Here is a 21302-nt window from a genome sequence, read left to right as displayed (position 1 = left end):
CACGACTCAAGATCCAGGACAGAGGAGCGCAGGATCATCCATGACTCTGGATCCCGGCGTGTATATAGACACCAAAAAGAAAGACATTTGGGGAAGCTGGGTTAATCGGAACATGAGAGTACACAAGTATAGACAGAGAGAAGGAAGAAGTAAGATGTCCCCCGACAAACTAAGCCTATATCAGCAAAACTAGGGGCTGAATCTAATCAGCCCTAACTATAAGCTTTATCAAAAAGGAAGGTCTTAAGCGCACTCTTAAAAACGGATAGGGTGTCTGCCGCCCGAACACAAACTGGAAGCTGATTCCACAAATGTGGAGCTTGATAAGAAAAGGCAAGGCTCTGGCTCCCATTGTACTTTTAGAGACTCTAGGAACAACCAACAACCCTGCATTCTTGGAACGCAATGCCCTAGTAGGACAGTAGGGTATAATGAGTTCTTTAAGGTAAGATGGCGCCTGCCCATTAAGGGCTTTGTAGGGGAGAAGAAGAATTTTAAATTCTATCCTGTGTTCTAGGGAGCCAGTGTAAGGCAGCCAGAACAGGAGTAATGTGGTCCCTTTTCCTAACTCTGGTTAGTACACGAGCCGCAGCATTTTGAATCAGCTGAAGCGACTTGACTGACTTCTTGGTACACCCTGATAATAAAGAGTTACAATAATCCAGCCTTGAAAGTAACAAATGCATGGACTAGTTTCTCTGCATCGTTTTGAGGCAAGATATGCCTGATTTTTGCAATGTTACGTAGATGGAAGTAGGCGGTCCTTGAAATTGATTTTATGTGGGCGTTAAAGGATAAATCCTGATCAAATATAACACCAAGATTCCTTACAGTCTCACTGGAGGCCAAATTAATGCCATCCATGGTTAATATATCCTTAGATAATTTGTTTCGTAGATTCTTCGGGCCAAGTACAATAACTTCAGTTTTGGTCGTGTTTAACATCAAAAAGTTTAAGGTCATCCACGTTTTTAAGTCCTTAAGGCAGTCTTGAATTGTATTTAGATGATTAATTTCATCAGGCTTGATTGATAAATATAGTTGAGTATCATCCGCATAACAATGAAAATGTACAGAATGATTCCTTATAACATTGCCTAACGGAAGCATATATAATGTGAACAAAATAGGTCCGAGCACTGAGCCCTGTGGCACTCCATGGCTAACTTTGGTTTGCGTGGAAGATTCATCGTTGACACGTACAAACTGAGAGCGTTCAGATAGATAGGACCTAAACCAGTCTAAAGCAGTTCCCTGTATGCCAACTAAGTGCTCTAGTCTTTGCAATAGGATATCATGGTCGATAGTATCAAATGCAGCACTGAGATCGAGCAAAACAAGAATAGAGACACGTCCCTTGTCAGAGGCTATTAGAATGTCATTTGTGACTTTAACCAGAGCTGTCTCTGTGCTATGATGTGTTCTAAAGCCAGACTGAAAATCTTCAAATAAATCATTGTTTTTTAAGTAATCACACAACTGTTTTGCGACCGCTTTCTCAAGAATTTTTGAGAGGAACGGAAGATTGGAAATAGGTCTATAGTTGGCTAAAACCTCTGGATCGAGGTTGTGCTTTTTAAGAAGCGGTTTTATCACTGCTACTTTGAATGATTGTGGAACATAGCCTGATAATAAAGACATATTCATAATATTTAATAAATAAGTGCTAATTAATGGAAAAGCTTCCTTCAACAGCTTAGTTGGAATTGGGTCTAACATACACGTTGATGGTTTAGAAGAGAGAATCATTGAATTCAATTGTTCAAGGTTTATGGCTGAAAAGCATTCTAGTTTACTATCTAGTGTAATATTAGAACTTACGTTTCCGGGAGCTGTTGATAACACTATACTGGTCAAAGGCAAGAGGTCATTAATTTTGTTTCTAAGAGTAACAATTTTATCATTAAAAAAGCACATAAAATTATTACTACTGAGTGCTATGGGAATAGAAGGCTCAATCGAGCTGTGGCTCTCCGTCAGCCTGGCTACAGTGCTGAAAAGAAATCTTGCATTATTCTTATTCTCATCTATTAATGAAGAGTAGTAGGCTGCTCTTGCTTTACGCAATGCTTTCTTATATTCATTGAGAGTAATATGCCAAATTAAACGAGATTCTTCAAGTTTAGTGGAACGCCATATCCTTTCAAGTTGTCTCGACTTTTGCTTTATTTTGCGGGTTTCGGCATTATGCCATGGAGCTAATCTATGTTGTTTTATTTTCTTCTTTTTCAAAGGAGCAACAGAGTCTAATTTTATTCGCAGCGCATCTGTAGCACTATCAACAATATGATCAATTTGGGGTGGTGTACATTTTGTATAAGTTTCCTCCCTTACATGCAGACATGCTATCGAGTTAAGTATTGGTGGAATCTCTTCCTTAAATTTGGCTATAGCACTAACAGATAGGTTTCTGCTGCAGGAGCTTTTGACTAATGCTTTGTAGTCTAGTAACAGTACTTCAAAAGTTACTAAGAAATGGTCGGATAAAGCAGGATTATGCGGTTCGACTAATAGTTGCTCAATTTCAATAACATAAGTCAGAACAAGGTCGAGAGTGTGATTATAGCAGTGGGTTGGTTTATTTACACTATGACAAAAACCAACAGAATCTAATATAGAGTTAAATGCAACAGTAAGGCTATTTTTATCATCGTCAACATGAATATTAAAGTCACCTACGATAATTACTTTATCTGTTTTAAGAACCAAAGTTGATAAAAACTCAGAGAATTCAGATAAGAATTCTGAATAAGGACCTGGTGCACGGTACACTGTAACAAATAAGATTGGCTGCAAAGTTTTCCAGGTCGGATGCGTAAGACTAAAAACAAGACTTTCAAAGGAGGTATAATTTAATTTTGGTTTAGTATTGATAAGTAAACTTGAGTCAAAGATTGCTGCAACTCCACCTCCTCGGCCCGTGCCTCGGGCAATATGAGTATTGATATGGCTGGGTGGAGTGGCCTCATTTATGCTGACATATTCTTCATGTCTCAACCAAGTTTCAGTGAGACAGCATATATCAATATTATAATCTGATATGAAATCATTTACCAATATTGCTTTAGATGCTAGAGATCTTATGTTTAAGAGACCACATTTAATATTCCTGTTTTGTTGCACTGTAGTAGTTGTTACATTTACTTTTATTAGGTTATTATGTATGACACCTCTATTAGGTTTTACCTTAACTTGTCCTTGGGCAGACACACACACCGCTAATATTGGGTATTTGATTGGGTTCGGGATTCCTATGGATGACTGCCTAGGAGAGAGCGCGCAGAGAAGCGTGTAAGACTGCGACTCCGCCTCCTGGTCTCAACTCCAGTTTGTCATGGATTAAGTCCACAAAGCCCTGAAATGTTTGCCGAAATGAAATCGGCACCTTCCAAAGTAGGATGAATGCCGTCTCTCTTAATCAGACCAGGTTTTCCCCAGAAGGCTGTCCAATTATTTACGAAGCCCACATTGTTTGCTGGGCACCACCAAGACAACCAGCGCTGAAATGATGACATGCGGCTTGTCATCATTGTCATCATTGATCAGATTGGGGAGGGGACCAGAGAAGATTACGGTGTCCGACATTGTTTTAGCATAACTACACACCGACTCCACATTAAGTTTGGTGCATTCTGATTGGCGTAAACGAACATCATTACCACCGACGTGAATAACAATCCTACTGTATTTACGTTTATTTTTAGCCAGCAGTTTAAGATGCGCCTCAACGTCGCCCGCTCTGGCCCCCGGAATGCATGTGACTGTGGAGGCTTCGGTCTCTAATTTCACGTGTCTCATAATAGAGCTACCAATAACCAGAGTTGGCTTCTCAGCGGGTGTCTCGCTGAGTGGGGAATATCTGTTAGATACGTGAACGGGTTGGTGGGGACCTGCGGGTTTCGCGTTATGCCCCTTCTGAACAGTCACCCAGTCTCCCTGCTGCTCGGGAGTTGCCGGGGGACGGCTAATAGGAGCTACCTTTTGCCGGTCCGCACCGGCTAACATGGGCTTTACTGTAGCTGAGTTACTTTCTAAGATGCGGAACCGGGCTTCTATGGCTATGATTCCCGCCTCCAACCTAACAACTATACTACATTTAACACATGTATCGGTACCAGTAAAGGAGGCAGGGAAGTAACCAAACATGAGACAGTTAGAGCAGGAAATAGCACCCGAGGGTGGGGAAAGAGCCATGGCTAGCTATCAAGCTAAAGTAGCTACCGTTAGCAAACCCGAAAAGAGTGTAGGCAACTGTGGAGTTACAGTCGCTAAGAGAAGGAGAGTTGTGAGTGTTTAAGCTGTAGTAACGTGTGATTACAACGTCAGGCAGTTGCCATGATCAAGAGTTTTAAAACGATCGATTAAGTTAAGATAATAAGCTATCAGCAACAGAACGGACACACGGGATACCCGGAGATGACAACAACCGGAAGTGGTCAGTCAAATATAAACTGTCGTTATTACTCCAGAAGGCAAGTTTATTAATATAGCACTTTTCAACACAAGTGCTTTACAAAAATGAAAGACATTAAGGGCATAAAACACATTAGAAACATGAAAAAGCAAAGATAATAAAACATGAATAACAGGGGTACATGAATACAAGTTACAGTGCAGTGTAAGATGTGAATAGTTCAATTAAAAGCAGCGGCAAAAAGAAAAGTCTTCAGCCTGGATTTAAAAGTAGTCCGAGTTGCAGCTTTCTGGGAGTTTGTTCCAGATATTTGGGAATATCTAAAACCAAATTCTCACATTCCTCTAGCCCTAGTCTTCCTGTGAAATTATAGCCTCATGACATTTTTCTAAGAGAGGATGCCAACTTCTTCATGACCGTTATTGACTCTTACAGGTGATGGTGGAAGCCTACCGTCGGGACGCCAGCTCCAAAGAACAGTTGATCAGCGAGCTGAAGTCGACCAAAAAGCGTCTGCTGTCGGAGGTGAAGGAGCTGAAGCAGGAGCTGCTGGGCGTTCAGGGAGAGAAGCAGCAGGCGGAGCTGGAGCAGGCGCGGCTGCAGAAGGAGGTGCTGAGGGTGGAGGAGCAGATGAACAACATGGACGCCCATCTGACCGCCATTCAGCAGGAGAGGGATCAGCTGGAGACCCAGATGCAGGTCTCTAGAGTCATTGTTCAACCGTTCTTATCAAATGAATGTATTTATTCATTTTTAAAAGGGACAATCTACATTAGTTATGTATATTTTCTACTTTTTTTTTTTATTACTATTTTATTGTTATTGCGATGTTGACATTTGTAACCCTCCGGTATCATTCCATTGGACGACGCAAATTAGTCATTCGGGACAAAAATGTCCACTGCAAAGGACTTTGATAAAAACATTATATTAAAAGGTTTTTTTCACAACTTTTTTGGGTTCAATCTTTAAAGCAACTTCCGCCCTAATCAAAAATACCAAAAATGTAATCGTTTTCAGGATTTTAACCCTTTAAATGCCATTTTGAATACATGAAACTGCTGTTGTTTTTCATGATAAAAACAGAGAAAAGGAGTTATTTTCCATATAATACATATCCGGGGACTGGCTCTTTTTTTATAACAGTCTTGGATATGTCAAAGATTAGCAACAAAATTGATTTTTTTGTATTATTAGTTTTTGCGCAAAATTAAATTAAACAAAAAACTCACACATTAGTCATTCGGGACAAAAATGTCCACTTCCAAAAACTGCTATAAAATGATAACAGATTCATATTTTTAAAAACTTTTTTGGGTTAAATCTTTCAATCAACTTCAGTCCTGATAAAAAATACCAAATATTAAATTATGTTCAGGATTTTAACCCTTTAACTGCCAGTTTGAAAACAATGAATTTGCGTTTTCTATGAAAAACATGTACAAAAAGGCAGTTATTTTCCATATAATAAATGTTGGGGCGGTCGGATTTTTTCTTTCTTATAACAGTCTTGGATATGTCAAAGATTAGCTACAACATTGATTTTTTTGCATTATCAGTTTTTGCACAAAATTAGATTAAATAAAAAACTCGGGACAAAAATGTCCACTTCCAAAAGCTGCTCTAAAAGGAAAAGATTGAACCCAAAATGTGGTGAATAAAATATTTTTAATATAATATTTTTATCAAAGTCTTTTGCAGCGGACATTTTTGTCTCGAATGGTCAATAAGCGTAGTCGATTTGTTACACAGTGAATTAAAGACCGATTGTTACAAAACATCAGGCCGTTTGCACCAACACGACCAAAGTGATTGCAAAATGAAACGTGAAAAATGACCCATATGGACAAAAACGTCCACAGTGATACCGGAGGGTTAAATGTTTATTTCTTGTCTTTTAATTTGATTGTACAATGCCATGTCTTTGTATGCTGCTGCAACACAAACGTGTCCCAACTTGGGATCAATAATGTACTTCTTATCTTATCTTAATTAACATGAGCACTTACTGTAGTCCATCATGTCCAATTTGCCAGATTTAGCGACATTACATTTAATGACATTTTAAGGCACATTTTTGTATCTGCGGTTCCCGGGACGTTGATGGCATTTAACGAAAACAAGAGCACAGAAAAAAACACCTGAGCACAATAAAACACATACCATCTATTAAAGGACATAAATACAAACCCATAAACAAACTGTATAAGCACAGATAAAAGCTAATTGGCACAGACAATTCAAAATGTAATAATAACCCCTTCTCCAGTTTATGAAAGCATGTTTGATCGTCAAATTCACTTCACAAAGTACTTGTTTTGATATTTGGATGTATAATAAGCAGGTGGCGGGAACAAATGTGTCAGCCGTTACAGTGTGAATCCTATCATTAGATCAGAAGCATTTATTGTCATTATACAATTACAACGAGAAGACGCTTTTATCCAAAGCGACTTACATACTCAATACTGTGGACAATCCCCACTGGAGCACTTTGGGGGGGAAGTGTCTCAGGGACACAACGACATGCTGACTGCAGTGGGGTTTGAACCTGTGACCCCCTGATCCCAACACCAACGCACTACCCACTGCGCCACACACCTCCCCTCCCAAAACATTCAGAATAGACAACAGACAACAAAGACACGCTGCATTCCTACAAACATAAGTAAGGTAATAACAAAATCAAGTGTAGGAAAATAATTAAATTAGTAGAGTATTTACAACAACAACAACAACAACAACTGTGAACACACACATACACACACACACACACACACACACACACACACACACACACCCCTCAAAGACTCCAAGCACTACTATTTAGACATACTTATGGCTATGTTACTAATACATATTTAGACGTATTTAGTAAGTGTAAATATGCACATTGACATTGAATCGAATTTGAAAATAAACTCTTATTTATTGTGTCTATGTTTTACTGCAGTGAGAGTTGCCAAAGACATGTCGTTGTACTTTGTATGAGGACAATACAGAAATATTCTTCATTCTTCTGTATAGTAAATATGTATGTGTTATTGCACCATAATGATAACCATATAATGATGAACATTGTGTTTTCCTGCCGCTCCAGTCTCTGCAGTTTGACCGGAGCCAGCTAGCAGCCGTGACGGAGGAGAGTGAAGGGCTGCGGAAACAGGTGGAGCAGTTGGAGGGAGAAGCCAAAAAGTGAGTCATGTGCTGCAAAGAGAACTGCAGAGCTAGAAAGACTTGGTCTGTGGTCTTTATCTCTGTCATCAAGTGCTGTTTATAAACTTAAATAAGTGGCGTTGCTCATAGAATTCCTCACGATGAGTCAGTCAATATGGCATCAACAACATAACGCACCCTGTCATCTTTATCCATACATGTGATTTTCAGACGTGGGAAGTAGTGGAGGACAAATACTTCGTTACTGCACTTAAGTACATTTTTCTGGTATCAGTACCAGAGGTTGCGCTAGACTTTTTCACTGCCCGTCATTTTGACGGCCAGGATCGTAAAATTTCCGTCAAAATCCATTATTACCCGTCGGTCTGTACACAACTCTGCTGGGGGGGAACACGCTCGTGAACTGTCAACGGGGGGAGGGGGGGAACGCACATTCGTGAATTGTTAGCGCCGGTATTATGCCGTGTTATGCATGGTTGCTGCACCTCGCGGGAGCGCGCCACAGCGTAAAGCAAAAACTCAGACATTTCAATGATTTGTACGGCAAAGTTAGGTTTGGAAACTATACCACTTCCTTTTTGGAGGGCATGCATAACACCGGAGCCTCGCTGCGGGGAAGCTTTGGCGCTGTTCCGAGTTTGTTCTAATCCGTCAAAATGACGGACTGCTTTCAGATTTGTCCGTCATTGTTAAAAAAAATCCGTCAGACGGAAAATATTCGGTTGGTCTTTACTTTCACTTGAGTAAAGAAGTTTAGTCAGTACTTCTACTTTTACCAGAGTATTTTTAAACACGAGTATCTGTACTTCTACTTGAGTAAAGGACGTGTGTACTTTTACCTTCTCTGGTGATTTTAAAGATGTACAGTCTGATCTTGTAACTCTTTGTATGTATTCATCAGGGCCATCTCGGAGCAGAAGGTGCGTGTGAAGCGTCTGGGGACGGATCTGACCAGCGCTCAGAAGGAGATGAAGGCCAAACACAAAGCGTACGAGAACGCTGTGAGCATCCTGAGCCGCCGGCTGCAGGAGGCTCTGATGGAGAAGGAGACCACCGAGGCAGAGCTGCTCAAACTCAAGGCCCAGGTGTCGGAGGGGGGGGACAGCCAGGCCTTCCAGGTACAGTGGAAACCCTCAACACAAGTTCAAGGTTCAAGGCTTTTATTACAGGGTTCTTACGGTCATTAAAAACCTGGAAAAGTCATGGAAATTCAAAATGCAAATTCCAGGCCCTGGAAAAGTTACGGAAAACAATATTTTTCCCAAAGTTTTGGAAAAGTCATGGAAATGTAAAGTTGCATCAAATATAATTTATATTGTATCTCTGAAATAGTAATACTATAATGATAATAAATACTGTATCGTATAGTAATGAAACGTAAAATGGCTTTTAACTGACGAGGTGTTTTGCTGGAGAGAGATTTGAGTTGCTTTAGCGTGTAGAAGCTAGTAAGCCTACTATTGGATTTGTTTTAGATAGACACGACATGTTTCAGATGCAGACCTTATTTTCCTGTTCCATGTTCAAATAAACCATTTCCAGTGGTACGCTGAGAAAGAGTAATGTTTTTGGTCATGGACAATTAGGTAAAGGTCCTGGAGAAGTCATGGAAAATCCTTGGTGAAAAAGTGTATGAACCCTGATAGTAATGAAACGTAAAATGGCAACTGTCGCAGTATTTCGCTGGTGAGAGATGTTTACAATCACGCCCTCTAGTCCAGTGGTTCCCAACGTGGGGGGCGCGTCCCCCTTGGTGGGGCGCCAAAGGTCGCAGGGGGGGCGCCAGGCCTCAGATGATTTGAGGCCAAATATGATATTTAGACTTTTCTTTTTTTTTTTTACTTCAAGTTAGTATTAAAGGCATAACAAGACAGAAATGTATAATTCTTTAATAGAAATGTTTCTTCTGCGCGTAAAGTGTCCAAACCAGGCTTTTCTGGATAAGCGCATTTTTAAAACAGTCATTGTCCATGCCGGTTTCAGTTGGATTATTTGTCACAGTTGCTCCGATCAGATCGGTCTCCTCCATTTTGTAGATTACTTTTGAATCCACATAAACACATGCTCAATGTAAGCCGGATTTTGCCGATGTGTTTTAAACAGTTTAATCCCTTTGCGAATTGTTTCCACTTGCGCCGTCCTTTAATTTCTTCATGCAGCGGGAATCCAAATGAATTAATCCCGAGTCCAATAACCATCAAAGTCACTCCAATAGTGCTCCTTAATTACGCTTTCATCCTCCTTTAACAAAATACTCCACATTCACCCAGTTTGTGACAGTAGTTGTTGCATTTTTGAGACTTTTAAACTTTAATTACCGCTGTTGCGCCCCCCCTTGTGTGTGCGGGGGGCGTAACTTCCAACAGGAGTCATTTGGGGGGGCTCTTGGGAAAAAAGGTTGGGAACCACTGCTCTAGTCGACAGTGGCTTTAGCCTATCGGAGCTACTATTTGATATAAGGCTGCCAAGATGCCAGCGAAGTGCAGTTTCAACAATGTATGGCTTCTAAAGGATAAGTACCAATTGTGGTTATCAAAAGACATTGACCCAAGACGTGCTAAATGCAAACTGTGTTGTAAAATATTTGAAATCTGATATTTCGAATATGGGCGAGGCAGCGCTTGCTTGAAAGAAAGAGTCATTTTTTTTGGTCATGGAAAATGAGGTAAAGGTCATGGAGAAGTCATTGAAAATCATTGGTGAAAAAGTGTATGAACCTTTTATTAGCCATGTGTGCATAGCTACAGTGGAGTTATGACGATGACAATCTTATGTCCCAGGCTCCTCCAACAGAGCAACACAATAAAACAGATAAAATAGTGAAATAGTGCTACATTCACAGTGTATTGAGAAATTCACAGCTACAATCAATCTCAATCTTTATTTATTTATATAGCACATTTTAAAAACAACCTCGGTTGACCAAAGTGCTGTACAGGGAATACATACAATATAAAATAACACAATGGGAGTAAAATTATAAAAGCACAATAACTAGAAACATACAAATGTAAAAACGTTATGTTCAACTAGTGTTAGCTACGACATATAGTTTGCAGTGGATTCTCCGTTTTAGTGTTGGGAAAAGCACCAGTAGAGAATTATACAGAGTGCAGGCTCTTATCTATTTACACTTCTTAGCAATTTAAAATATTGTGTGGATCTGTCGGCGCACTAAACATTAGGAGGCCTAAGGTAGTAGGTTATAAAGTTTATGAAGCCTGTTTTTCTTATTTGCACTTAATAAAATCATTAGATATTAGTCTGGCCAACATCGAGCAAAACTAAGTGTTTCATAATTATGGAAAACATGGAAAAGTCATGACATTTCTAAAATCAAGGACAATTTTGACGATGATTGTTGTTGTCTTTATAAAGGAATAGTTTCTTAAGCATCCTGTCAAGTAATGTAGCATTACACCCGATACATTAACTGAAGCTGTTGATGTTGTTCTTGCAAATCTTTCTTTTATTGAAAAATGATTTGACTGAGCCTGTAGTTTCAAGTGTTTGAATTGAACATAACCAACGAGTGGAGATTGAAAAAGGTTGTTCCATAATTCTGGTGCAATGGTTACAAATGTATTTATTAGGGCTGTCAAGTTAACGTGTTAATGCAATTATTTTTTAACGCCACTAATTATTTTAACATGCGATTAACGCATGTGTATTTGTCCTCGGCCCGCCCTGTAGTTTCAGACCTCATAGGCTTGACGTTGTTGTTGATTGGATGGTGGGAGATTCTAACGAGAGATATGGATACAATTTTTTTTGTTTTAAACAGCAAGCCAAGCACACGCCTGGACACGGCGTCTATGAGCAGCAAGCTTTCAACAGCGATAGCTAAATGGGGGGCTACAGCTTAACATTGTGGAGGACGAGGGACTGTGTGAGATAATTCGGATCGCATCCAACGTGTCGACATCACAGCGCATTATTTTGACCCCTGTGGGAACTTCAGTCTCATGCTTTGACTGTTATGAAGACAGAGGAGCGGCATTTCGCCGACAACTGTCAACAGGCTTGTCTGTTTGAGCAACTGGTGCAGAGAAGTAGACAGGGTTGGGAGAGAGTGAAGAGAGAGAGAGAGGTTACAGGTTGTTGTATTGAAAATATTCATGAGAATATTTGTCATTGTTCAAATGATAATAAACATTATTTGCATAAAGCATATTTGTCCACTCATATGTTGATACGAGTATTAAAAACTTGACAAATATTCCTCTAAGGTACATTTAGAACAGATAGAAAATGTGCAATTAATTTGCGATTAATCACGATTAACTATTTTAATCGACTGACAGCCCTAGTATTTATATACATTTTAAAGTAGTATTATAAACGGCTGTTCATGTAATACGTTGTGAATGGATCTGATATTCTGTCTATGAAAATATGTGGGAATGCTGAAGATAAAGCATCCTTAGTTTTGAGGAATACGTTTGTGAAGTTATCTTATTTTACTGTAAGAGCTTTCCAATTGCATAAATAACTAATATTATTACAGTTAAAAAGCCAAAGATTACAATTGTCCACAGACACAAGGACAGCATGTAAAAGGAAACAGCCCTCGACTCATATTTATTGATCATTAACACATGTGTCATTTCATTGTGATTTATCCTCGATAACTGCAGCTGTAACTGAAACATTGAAATAGTGTTTTGTTGGTCCTGCAGGAGAAAATCAAGGCTCTGCAGGCTGAGCTGAGGTCTGTGTCGCACAGCAAGACGATGCTGGAGAAGGAGCTGCAGGAAGTGATCAACCTCACCTCCACCGAGCTGGAGGAGTACCAGGAGAAGGTGATGGAGCTCGAGGACGAGGTAAACAACCATCATGTTGTGTCTGTTTGTAAATATGTTCAGGTTTTGGACCAGAACTGCTCGTTATGTCGAACAGGAAATGATAATAATATGAATCTTTATTTGTAAAGCACCTTTTTCAAGGCTTTTATTGTCATGTGTGCATAGCTACAGTGTATTTATGATAATGAAAAGCTTAGGTCTCAGGCTCCTCCAACAGTGCAACACAATAACACAGATAAAATAGTGCAAGTAATCAAATAAATTAGACTATAATAGAAACAGTGCAGAACAAGTGCTTCACACAGAATACAGATACCAGTAAAAGACATAAAAACAAACAAAAAATAGCATAGAGTAGTGTTGCAACCCGGCTCGTGGGCTGTAACATAAAACAGGGAGGCGAGACGAGAGGTAAGAATAATATAGTTTATTGTTTAAACACAACAAACTAAATATACACCAGCATCAGGTCCCCGAAGCTGGCGCAGAGAGAGTGCCCAGAGGAGTGAGAGCGACGCAACCGGCTGGGCTCCTCCTTTATCCCGCTTCATCAGGTAGGCCCACAGGTGCGGCTCATCAGCACCTGAACCTGCGAACACCCACAAACCACACACACACAAACAGACGGCACTCCACGTGGTGTGGAGGGGTCGTCACAAGTAGACATATATAAAAAAAACACATTTAGATTAAAGGTACAATGAATGGTACAAACAAGTGGCAACATGTGTGATGAAGGTGCGCTGGGCTATATCATGCAATCGAAAGTGAAACTTAAAGGGGACCTATCATGCAAAATGCACTTTTGTACGTCTTTTATACATGAATATGTGTCCCCGGTGTTCCAGGGAACTCACCAAGTGTCAGAAAACACAACCCTCTCTATTTTCCTCCATACCCAAATCTCTTAAAAAGGGGCTGCAACGGATCTGATACAGACTGATCCAGATTTGAACACTTCTATGACGTCACAGAAGTGGCGCTACGGCTATTGGGCCAACTCCACCAATCAGGAGGAGACAGCCACGGACATTGCCGTTCGAAAGCGCTGGAGACGCTGTAGTACATATGCCAGGCCTGTAGATGGTGCTGTTCTCACAGAATCAGCCCGTGAAAAGACAGTGTTAAATTGAGCGAAATGAGGAATGGCTAAAATGCATGATCTGTTTGGTATTTTGAAAAATAAAAAGTATAAATATGTCTTATATAGGTATGGTCCTACACTATATTATTCAAATATAGCATGATTGGTCCACTTTAAGCTCGCTCCATTGCAGAGATATTCCCGTGAGAGTGCGGAAAACTCAAATTGTATTAATTAATTTCAAATGTGAAATGTTACCAATATATTCACGGACCACTAGGGGGCGCTCACGGACCACACTTTGAGAAGCACTGCTCTAGGACCTAACATTCACACACATTCACACACCGTTGGCCATCGGGAGCAACTCGGAGTTAAGTATCTTGCCCAAGGATACATCGACATGTTGACTGCATGGGCTGGGATCGAACCCACAACCTTCGGGTTGAAAGACGACCGCACTCCCTCGCAGACAGTGTCACCCTAAATATATATATATCCTGCTTTACTTGAAGTAAACGGTTGTTTTTTTTGTAAATAGTGAGTGGTTTTTTTATACCTCGGGACAGTGCGAAACAGTATTTCGATCTTTCTGTGTGCACAAACATATTTTGAGATTGACAATAAAGTTGACTTTGACTTGATTCCACAGCTTCAAGAGGCCCGCTGCTTCAAGAAGAGGATTCGGAAGTTGGAAGATGCCAACAAGAAGCTGGCACTCGAGCTGGAGCATGAGAAAGGGAAACTGGCGGGATTGGCTCAGTCTCACAACACACTGCGGGAGCACTCCAACATTTTGGAGTCTGCCTTAGCTAAGAGAGAGGCCGATCTGGTCCAGCTCAACTTACAGGTGAGAAAATATCCAACATTTTAAATATTTGTTATCCCAGGGTTGTCATCCGCGAAGCTATTTCCGTTGAAGCAAACCCATCTCTTCGAATCTGTCGTCCTTGTCAACTCATTTCCATCACCTAGTTTCCATCTACATTACCATCACTTCAGTCACATGCTTTTATCACATGGCAATACTTATGATGTTGTATAATGTTTTTATAATTGTTATGCTATGACGTTTGTATTATTTTTTTGTCTTTACTTTTGTTAACAGCCAGTGATTTGGGGCTATAATAAATGTTGATTTGATTTGTAACGTGTTGCAAAAGTAGAAACCTTTGGTTAAGAAACGATGCACGTTTTAAAAACAAAATATTGCTTTCAGGTTCAAGCTGTTCTGAAGCGTAAAGAGGAGGAGGACCAGCAGACGAAGCAGGTCGTACAAACTCTACAGCTCGCCTTGGAAAAAGAGAAGACCAAAGTCAAAGACCTGAAGGAACAGGTGAGAGCTCTAAGCATCCTTCTTAAGATGAAATGCCTACTGCCCTTCATTTTGCCTTTCAAGTGATTACAAACAGTCTGTGATTTGGATATATTTGAGGTCATTTGCTTGGTAGAGTGGTGAAGGAACGAGTCCTAAAACCTGGAAGTGAGTTAGCATTTTACCACTTCCGGTTCCCTCGTCTCAGAGGCAACGGGTTTTTGAACTACTTTTTGGAGCTGGAAATAAGGTCTGTGGTTGAGACACATTGAAGAGACGGATCACGTTTTGTTCTCCGAATCAGAATCAGAAACAGGTTTATTACCAGGTAGGTTTACACATACGAGGAATTTGACTTGACGTCATGGTGCATACATACAAATAAAACGTGAATTAAAACACAGGTAGGGAACTAGAGAAATATTCGCTAATCGGCACAGTGCTTCTACGACATGAAATACATCAGCAGCACTGGTGATTTCTGAAGAGTTTACGTGTCTGAAAAACGATGGTTGTTACCAAGTGGCTGAATATGACTACAGAAGTTGTTGAGGACGTAAAGCAAGTTCCTGCCTCCTGCAAACTGTTCAAACAAACGCTTCAACTTGTATCATTTAGAATCTGTGTGTTTGAATATGGATCTTAAGTTGGCGTGACGTTGAAGTCGTGCTGCTGGACTCGGCTGTAGTTCCTTTATAGCAGGGGTGGGGAACCTTTTTCCTCTCAAGGGCCATTTAAATGTTTTCAACATCCTTCGAGGGCCGTACAAATTATTGACCTCTGCTAAAAAATACTAAAATCACAGCCCACTCATTTCACCTTTCTTTCATGCTGTGCAAAGAAAAAGCAACCTTTTAATCCAGATATCTTACCATGACTCACGCATGCACGTGCAGAGTTGTGACATGACCACCAAAACAGAAAGATATGGACACAAGATGTGTGCAAATGTATTTACTTTCCTTTCCATGTGAACATGATTTAAGCGGGGGGGGGGGGCCCTTACCTCCTCTAGGGGGGTCCGGGGGCATGCACCCCCGGGAAGATTTGTTTTTAAATGTCGAAGTTAAAAGCATCAATCTGGTGCACTTTGAGAGCAGCATTAGGAGATCTATGGAAACATCTCTCAACACCCAGATGAAACAGAACTGGAAGCAGATTTTCTTTTTCTTTATGGATCTTTTACAAATCACTCCCCTTTCAAACTGTATTCTTCTTTATTAATAACGACTTTTTTTTACTGTCATATAGTATTTTATACCTGTTTACTTTATTCTCTTATTGTTTTATAACTATAATGATCATATAAAGATGTGCCTTTACCTCACTGGTTGGAGAAAAAGCTTCTTATATTCGTTAGCATAGCTAGCTAACCAGATGCTAATAACAACAACGTTATTGACTGTAATGATCAGTGTGACAGATGAACAGATCGCCACTGGGCTTTCAACTAAAGACACAGCCAGGCATAAACTGCGGCATGTGTACGGCTCCTTATCGGTACTGCTTGGAAGTTCTGGAGCGACGTTCTGGTGCTCTCCGTCAGCACTGCACCCCTGTCAGACGAGACATGTACCACGTGATGACACGTTAGGCTTGTGTTGTGTTCAAGGACCCTGACTTTGGCCAGGAAAAACAGGCACTCACTTGTTTAATTATTTGCGGTCTAGATTTCTTTAATTTTTTTCTTTTTTGCGTGTGTTTATAAATTACCTCGAGGGCCACAACAAATGGTCTCGTGGGCCGTATACGGCCCGGGGGCCGGAGGTTCCCCACCCCTGATTTATAGCATAACGTTAGCATTTTGCTTCTGGCGATTATGTGGAAATGGAAAATGCTAAAAGTAGGGTAGACGTGTGGAGATTATCCGGCTGAACAAAACGTGCATTTATCAAGCAGGTTCATTTTCCACAGATCTTATTTTTTACAATATTCCAAAATCCTATGGCTTTTTTGTCGAGGGAACCCAGCTTACTTCCGGGTCGGCCTACAAAAATACGTCACTGCACCACTCTGTAAGAAGCCTCTAAGATTAGAAATGCGTAATTGTGATCTGTAATAAGTCTGGTCCCATGTGTGGAGCATCTTGGGGGTTGACCGGATGTTTTGTCTCCTAGGTGGCAGCAGCAAAGGCGGAGGCGGCTCACAACAGACGGCACTACAGGGCGGCCGTGTTGGAGCTGTCAGAGATCAAGAAGGACCTGCAGGCCAAAGAGGACCTGGTGAAAGCTCTGCAGAGGGAATCCCACAAACTACAGTAAGTGCATCTGACAACATTTAAGAATACAGTCACTTTTTGTAGATACTTTGAAAAACAAAAATCGGTTGGTGTTTTGCAAAATCTGTCAAATGAATCCGAATCAGAAACAGGTTTATTACCAGGTAGGTTGACACGTAGGAGGACTTTGACTTGGTGTCGTGGTGCATACTAAAAAGTAGAACAAAAATGTAAAACACACATAGCAAACTATTTTAAGAACACTATAATACCATTAAAAAGATATAGTTAAATAAAGCAATATTTACATTGAAATAGAATGGAATAAAATATGTGCAATAATACAAAAAAACAGATATTGTGTGCATTAATGTAATGCATAGAGCAGAGGTTCCCAACCTGTGGCCACGGCAAATAATTTGCAAAACATTCTAATTTGTGTGGAAATATTTTCATTATTAAGATTTTTTAATTTTGTATTTGAACCTCCTTTCCTTTCTCTTTCTCGATCCTCCTTAGCAACGGTCATTACAGTCCTTCACAGCGCTCTGTTCTACTGGATTGACAATGTGTCACATGTTCTGAATTGACCAATCAGAACTGTATTTAGCCTCCGTATTGTTTACGGTTGAAAGTGGGCCACGAAAACGAAAATGTAGATTCTTAAGTGGGCCCTGAGGTGAAAAAGGTTGGGAACCGCTGGCATAGAGTCTAAAATGGGGCTCAGGTTCGGATATGTATGATTGAATATGTGTTTCTCTGCAGGTCTCAGGATGAGCAGCATTCTCAGGAGGTCTCCAGGTTCCAGGAGGAGCTTTCTGAAGCCCACTCCCAGCTGCAGATCCTGCAGAAACAGCTGGACGAGGAGCTGTCCAAGCAGCCGCTCACCAACCAAGAGGTAAGAGACTTTGTTTATTGGGTTTTTTCAACAGGATACAGTTATTGTATCGGAGCATGTATCAAAAGTAGGTAAACAAATCTTCACTTTATAGAAAAATAGGTAGAGTAACAATGTGAATACAGAGACTCAGACTTTAAATGATATATTAATGATCGCCTTTATTTAAATATCTCAACACTTGATGTGATGAGCACAATACAGATTTGATTTAGGATAGCTAAGTATTAAACCTGTTTAGACGACAATGACAAAGTGGTTGTGCGTGACCTTGCCTTGTCATAGTAGAACAATACTTAACACAACATGCAATACATTTTGACTACAAGGACAACAACACACATGGTTATATTTCACATCTCACAAAAAACATTAGACCTCACCCTTTAGGTCAGAATATAAAAAAGTAGAGTAAGAACTGGGATCTTATTGGTGACATCTTGGAAAGTAATTAAACATCTAATTGAACCTCTTGGACGATCCTTTCAATATGTATAGTCTGCATTAATTATGACAAAACATTTTGATCCATGTGCTGTTTTATTATTATCCTGCTGTTCATTAAATCTTTTTTGGGTTCCTGTTCTATAAAATGAGCTTGTTGGTTTTGGAGAACATCTCTGTGTCACTGATTTCCAGAGGTGGGAAGTAGTGGAGTACAAATACTTCGTTACTGTACTTAAGTACATTGTTCTGATATCAGTAGTACTTTACTCCACTACTTATTTTTCTGACTACTTTTTACTTTGACTTCTTACATGTTGAACCCAAATACCTGTACTTTCTACTTCTTACATGTTGAACCCAATACCTGTACTTTCTACTTCTTACATGTTGAACTCAAATACCTGTACTTTCTACTTCTTACATGTTGAACACAAATACTTGTACTTTCTACTTCTTACATGTTGAACACAAATACTTGTACTTTCTACTTCTTACATGTTGAACACAAATACCTGTACTTTCTACTTCTTACATGTTGAACTCAAATACTTGTACTTTCTACTTCTTACATGTTGAACACAAATACCTGTACTTTCTACTTCTTACATGTTGAACACAAATACCTGTACTTTCTACTTCTTACATTTTGAACTCAAATACCTGTACTTTCTACTTCTTACATGTTGAACTCAAATACCTGTACTTTCTACTTCTTACATGTTGAACACAAATACCTGTACTTTCTACTTCTTACATGTTGAACACAAATACCTGAACTTTCTACTTCTTACATGTTGAACACAAATACCTGTACTTTCTACTTCTTACATGTTGAACACAAATACCTGTACTTTCTACTTCTTACATGTTGAACACAAATACCTGTACTTTCTACTTCTTACATGTTGAACACAAATACCTGTACTTTCTACTTCTTACATGTTGAACACAAATACCTGTACTTTCTACTTCTTACATGTTGAACTCAAATACTTGTACTTTCTACTTCTTACATGTTGAACTCAAATACCTGTACTTTCTACTTCTTACAATGTTGAACACAAATACCTGTACTTTCTACTTCTTACATGTTGAACTCAAATACCTGTACTTTCTACTTCTTACATGTTGAACTCAAATACTTGTACTTTCTACTTCTTACATGTTGAACTCAAATACCTGTACTTTCTACTTCTTACATGTTGAACTCAAATACCTGTACTTTCTACTTCTTACATGTTGAACTCAAATACCTGTACTTTCTACTTCTTACATGTTGAACTCAAATACCTGTACTTTCTACTTCTTACATGTTGAACTCAAATACCTGTACTTTCTACTTCTTACATGTTGAACTCAAATACCTGTACTTTCTACTTCTTACATTTTGAACTCAAATACCTGTACTTTCTACTTCTTACATGTTGAACACAAATACCTGTACTTTCTACTTCTTACATGTTGAACTCAAATACCTGTACTTTCTACTTCTTACATGTTGAACACAAATACCTGTACTTTCTACTTCTTACATGTTGAACTCAAATACCTGTACTTTCTACTTCTTACATGTTGAACTCAAATACCTGTACTTTCTACTTCTTACATGTTGAACTCAAATACCTGTACTTTCTACTTCTTACATGTTGAACTCAAATACCTGTACTTTCTACTTCTTACATGTTGAACTCAAATACCTGTACTTTCTACTTCTTACATGTTGAACTCAAATACCTGTACTTTCTACTTCTTACATGTTGAACTCAAATACCTGTACTTTCTACTTCTTACATGTTGAACTCAAATACCTGTACTTTCTACTTCTTACATGTTGAACTCAAATACCTGTACTTTCTACTTCTCACATGTTGAACCCAAATACCTGTACTTTCTACTTCTTACATGTTGAACCCAAATACCTGTACTTTCTACTTCTCACATGTTGAACACAAATACCTGTACTTTCTACTTCTTACATTTTGAACTCAAATACCTGTACTTTCTACTTCTTACATGTTGAACTCAAATACCTGTACTTTCTACTTCTTACATGTTGAACTCAAATACCTGTACTTTCTACTTCTTACATTTTGAACTCAAATACCTGTACTTTCTACTTCTTACATGTTGAACACAAGTACCTGTACTTTCTACTTCTTACATGTTGAACTCAAATACCTGTACTTTCTACTTCTTACATGTTGAACTCAAATACCTGTACTTTCTACTTCTTACATGTTAAACTCAAATACCTGTACTTTCTACTTCTTACATGTTGAACTCAAATACCTGTACATTCTACTTCTTACATTTTGAACTCAAATACCTGTACTTTCTACTTCTTACATGTTGAACTCAAATACCTGTACTTTCTACTTCTTACATGTTGAACTCAAATACCTGTACTTTCTACTTCTTACATGTTGAACACAAATACCTGTACTTTCTACTTCTTACATGTGAACACAAATACCTGTACTTTCTACTTCTTACATTTTGAACTCAAATACCTGTACTTCTAACCGTCTTACATTTTGAACTCAAATACCTGTACTTTCTACTTCTTACATTTTGAACTCAAATACCTGTACTTTCTACTTCTTACATGTTGAACTCAAATACCTGTACATTCTACTTCTTACATTTTGAAACTCCAAATACCTGTTACTTTCTACTTCTTACATGTTGAACACAAATACCTGTACTTTCTACTTCTCACATGTTGAACTCAAATACCTGGTACTTTCTACTTCTTATATGTTGAACTCAAATACCTGTACTTTCTACTTCTTACATGTTGAACTCAAATACCTGTACTTTCTACTTCTCACATGTTGAACTCAAATACCTGTACTTTCTACTTCTTACCTGTTGAACCAAATACCTGTGTACTTGTCTCCTTCTTACATGTTGAACATCAAATACCTGTACTTTCTACTCTTAC

The 21302-nt window shown here is 39.2% G+C and overlaps 1 protein-coding gene across 1 annotated transcript in view; it reads left to right on the top strand.

Annotated features, from left to right (window-relative positions):
- The window catches only part of LOC117540512 (golgin subfamily A member 3-like), a gene marked incomplete at its 3' end in the record, with an annotated part of 30467 nt that extends 12556 nt beyond the window's left edge, over window positions 1–17911 (top strand). The window contains 8 exon segments of the mRNA XM_034207245.1: window positions 4850–5113; window positions 7515–7609; window positions 8493–8709; window positions 12271–12414; window positions 14133–14330; window positions 14700–14816; window positions 16913–17052; window positions 17779–17911. Of these exon segments, the coding sequence (XP_034063136.1) occupies window positions 4850–5113; window positions 7515–7609; window positions 8493–8709; window positions 12271–12414; window positions 14133–14330; window positions 14700–14816; window positions 16913–17052; window positions 17779–17911 (1308 nt within the window).
- Window positions 17912–21302: the final 3391 nt, after the last annotated feature.

The sequence above is a fragment of the Gymnodraco acuticeps genome, unplaced genomic scaffold (genome assembly GCF_902827175.1).
Source record: "Gymnodraco acuticeps unplaced genomic scaffold, fGymAcu1.1, whole genome shotgun sequence".
In the NCBI taxonomy this organism is placed as follows: domain Eukaryota; kingdom Metazoa; phylum Chordata; class Actinopteri; order Perciformes; family Bathydraconidae; genus Gymnodraco; species Gymnodraco acuticeps.
Note: the sequence above shows the minus strand (reverse complement) of the source record. Positions and strands in the feature narration are given on the sequence as shown.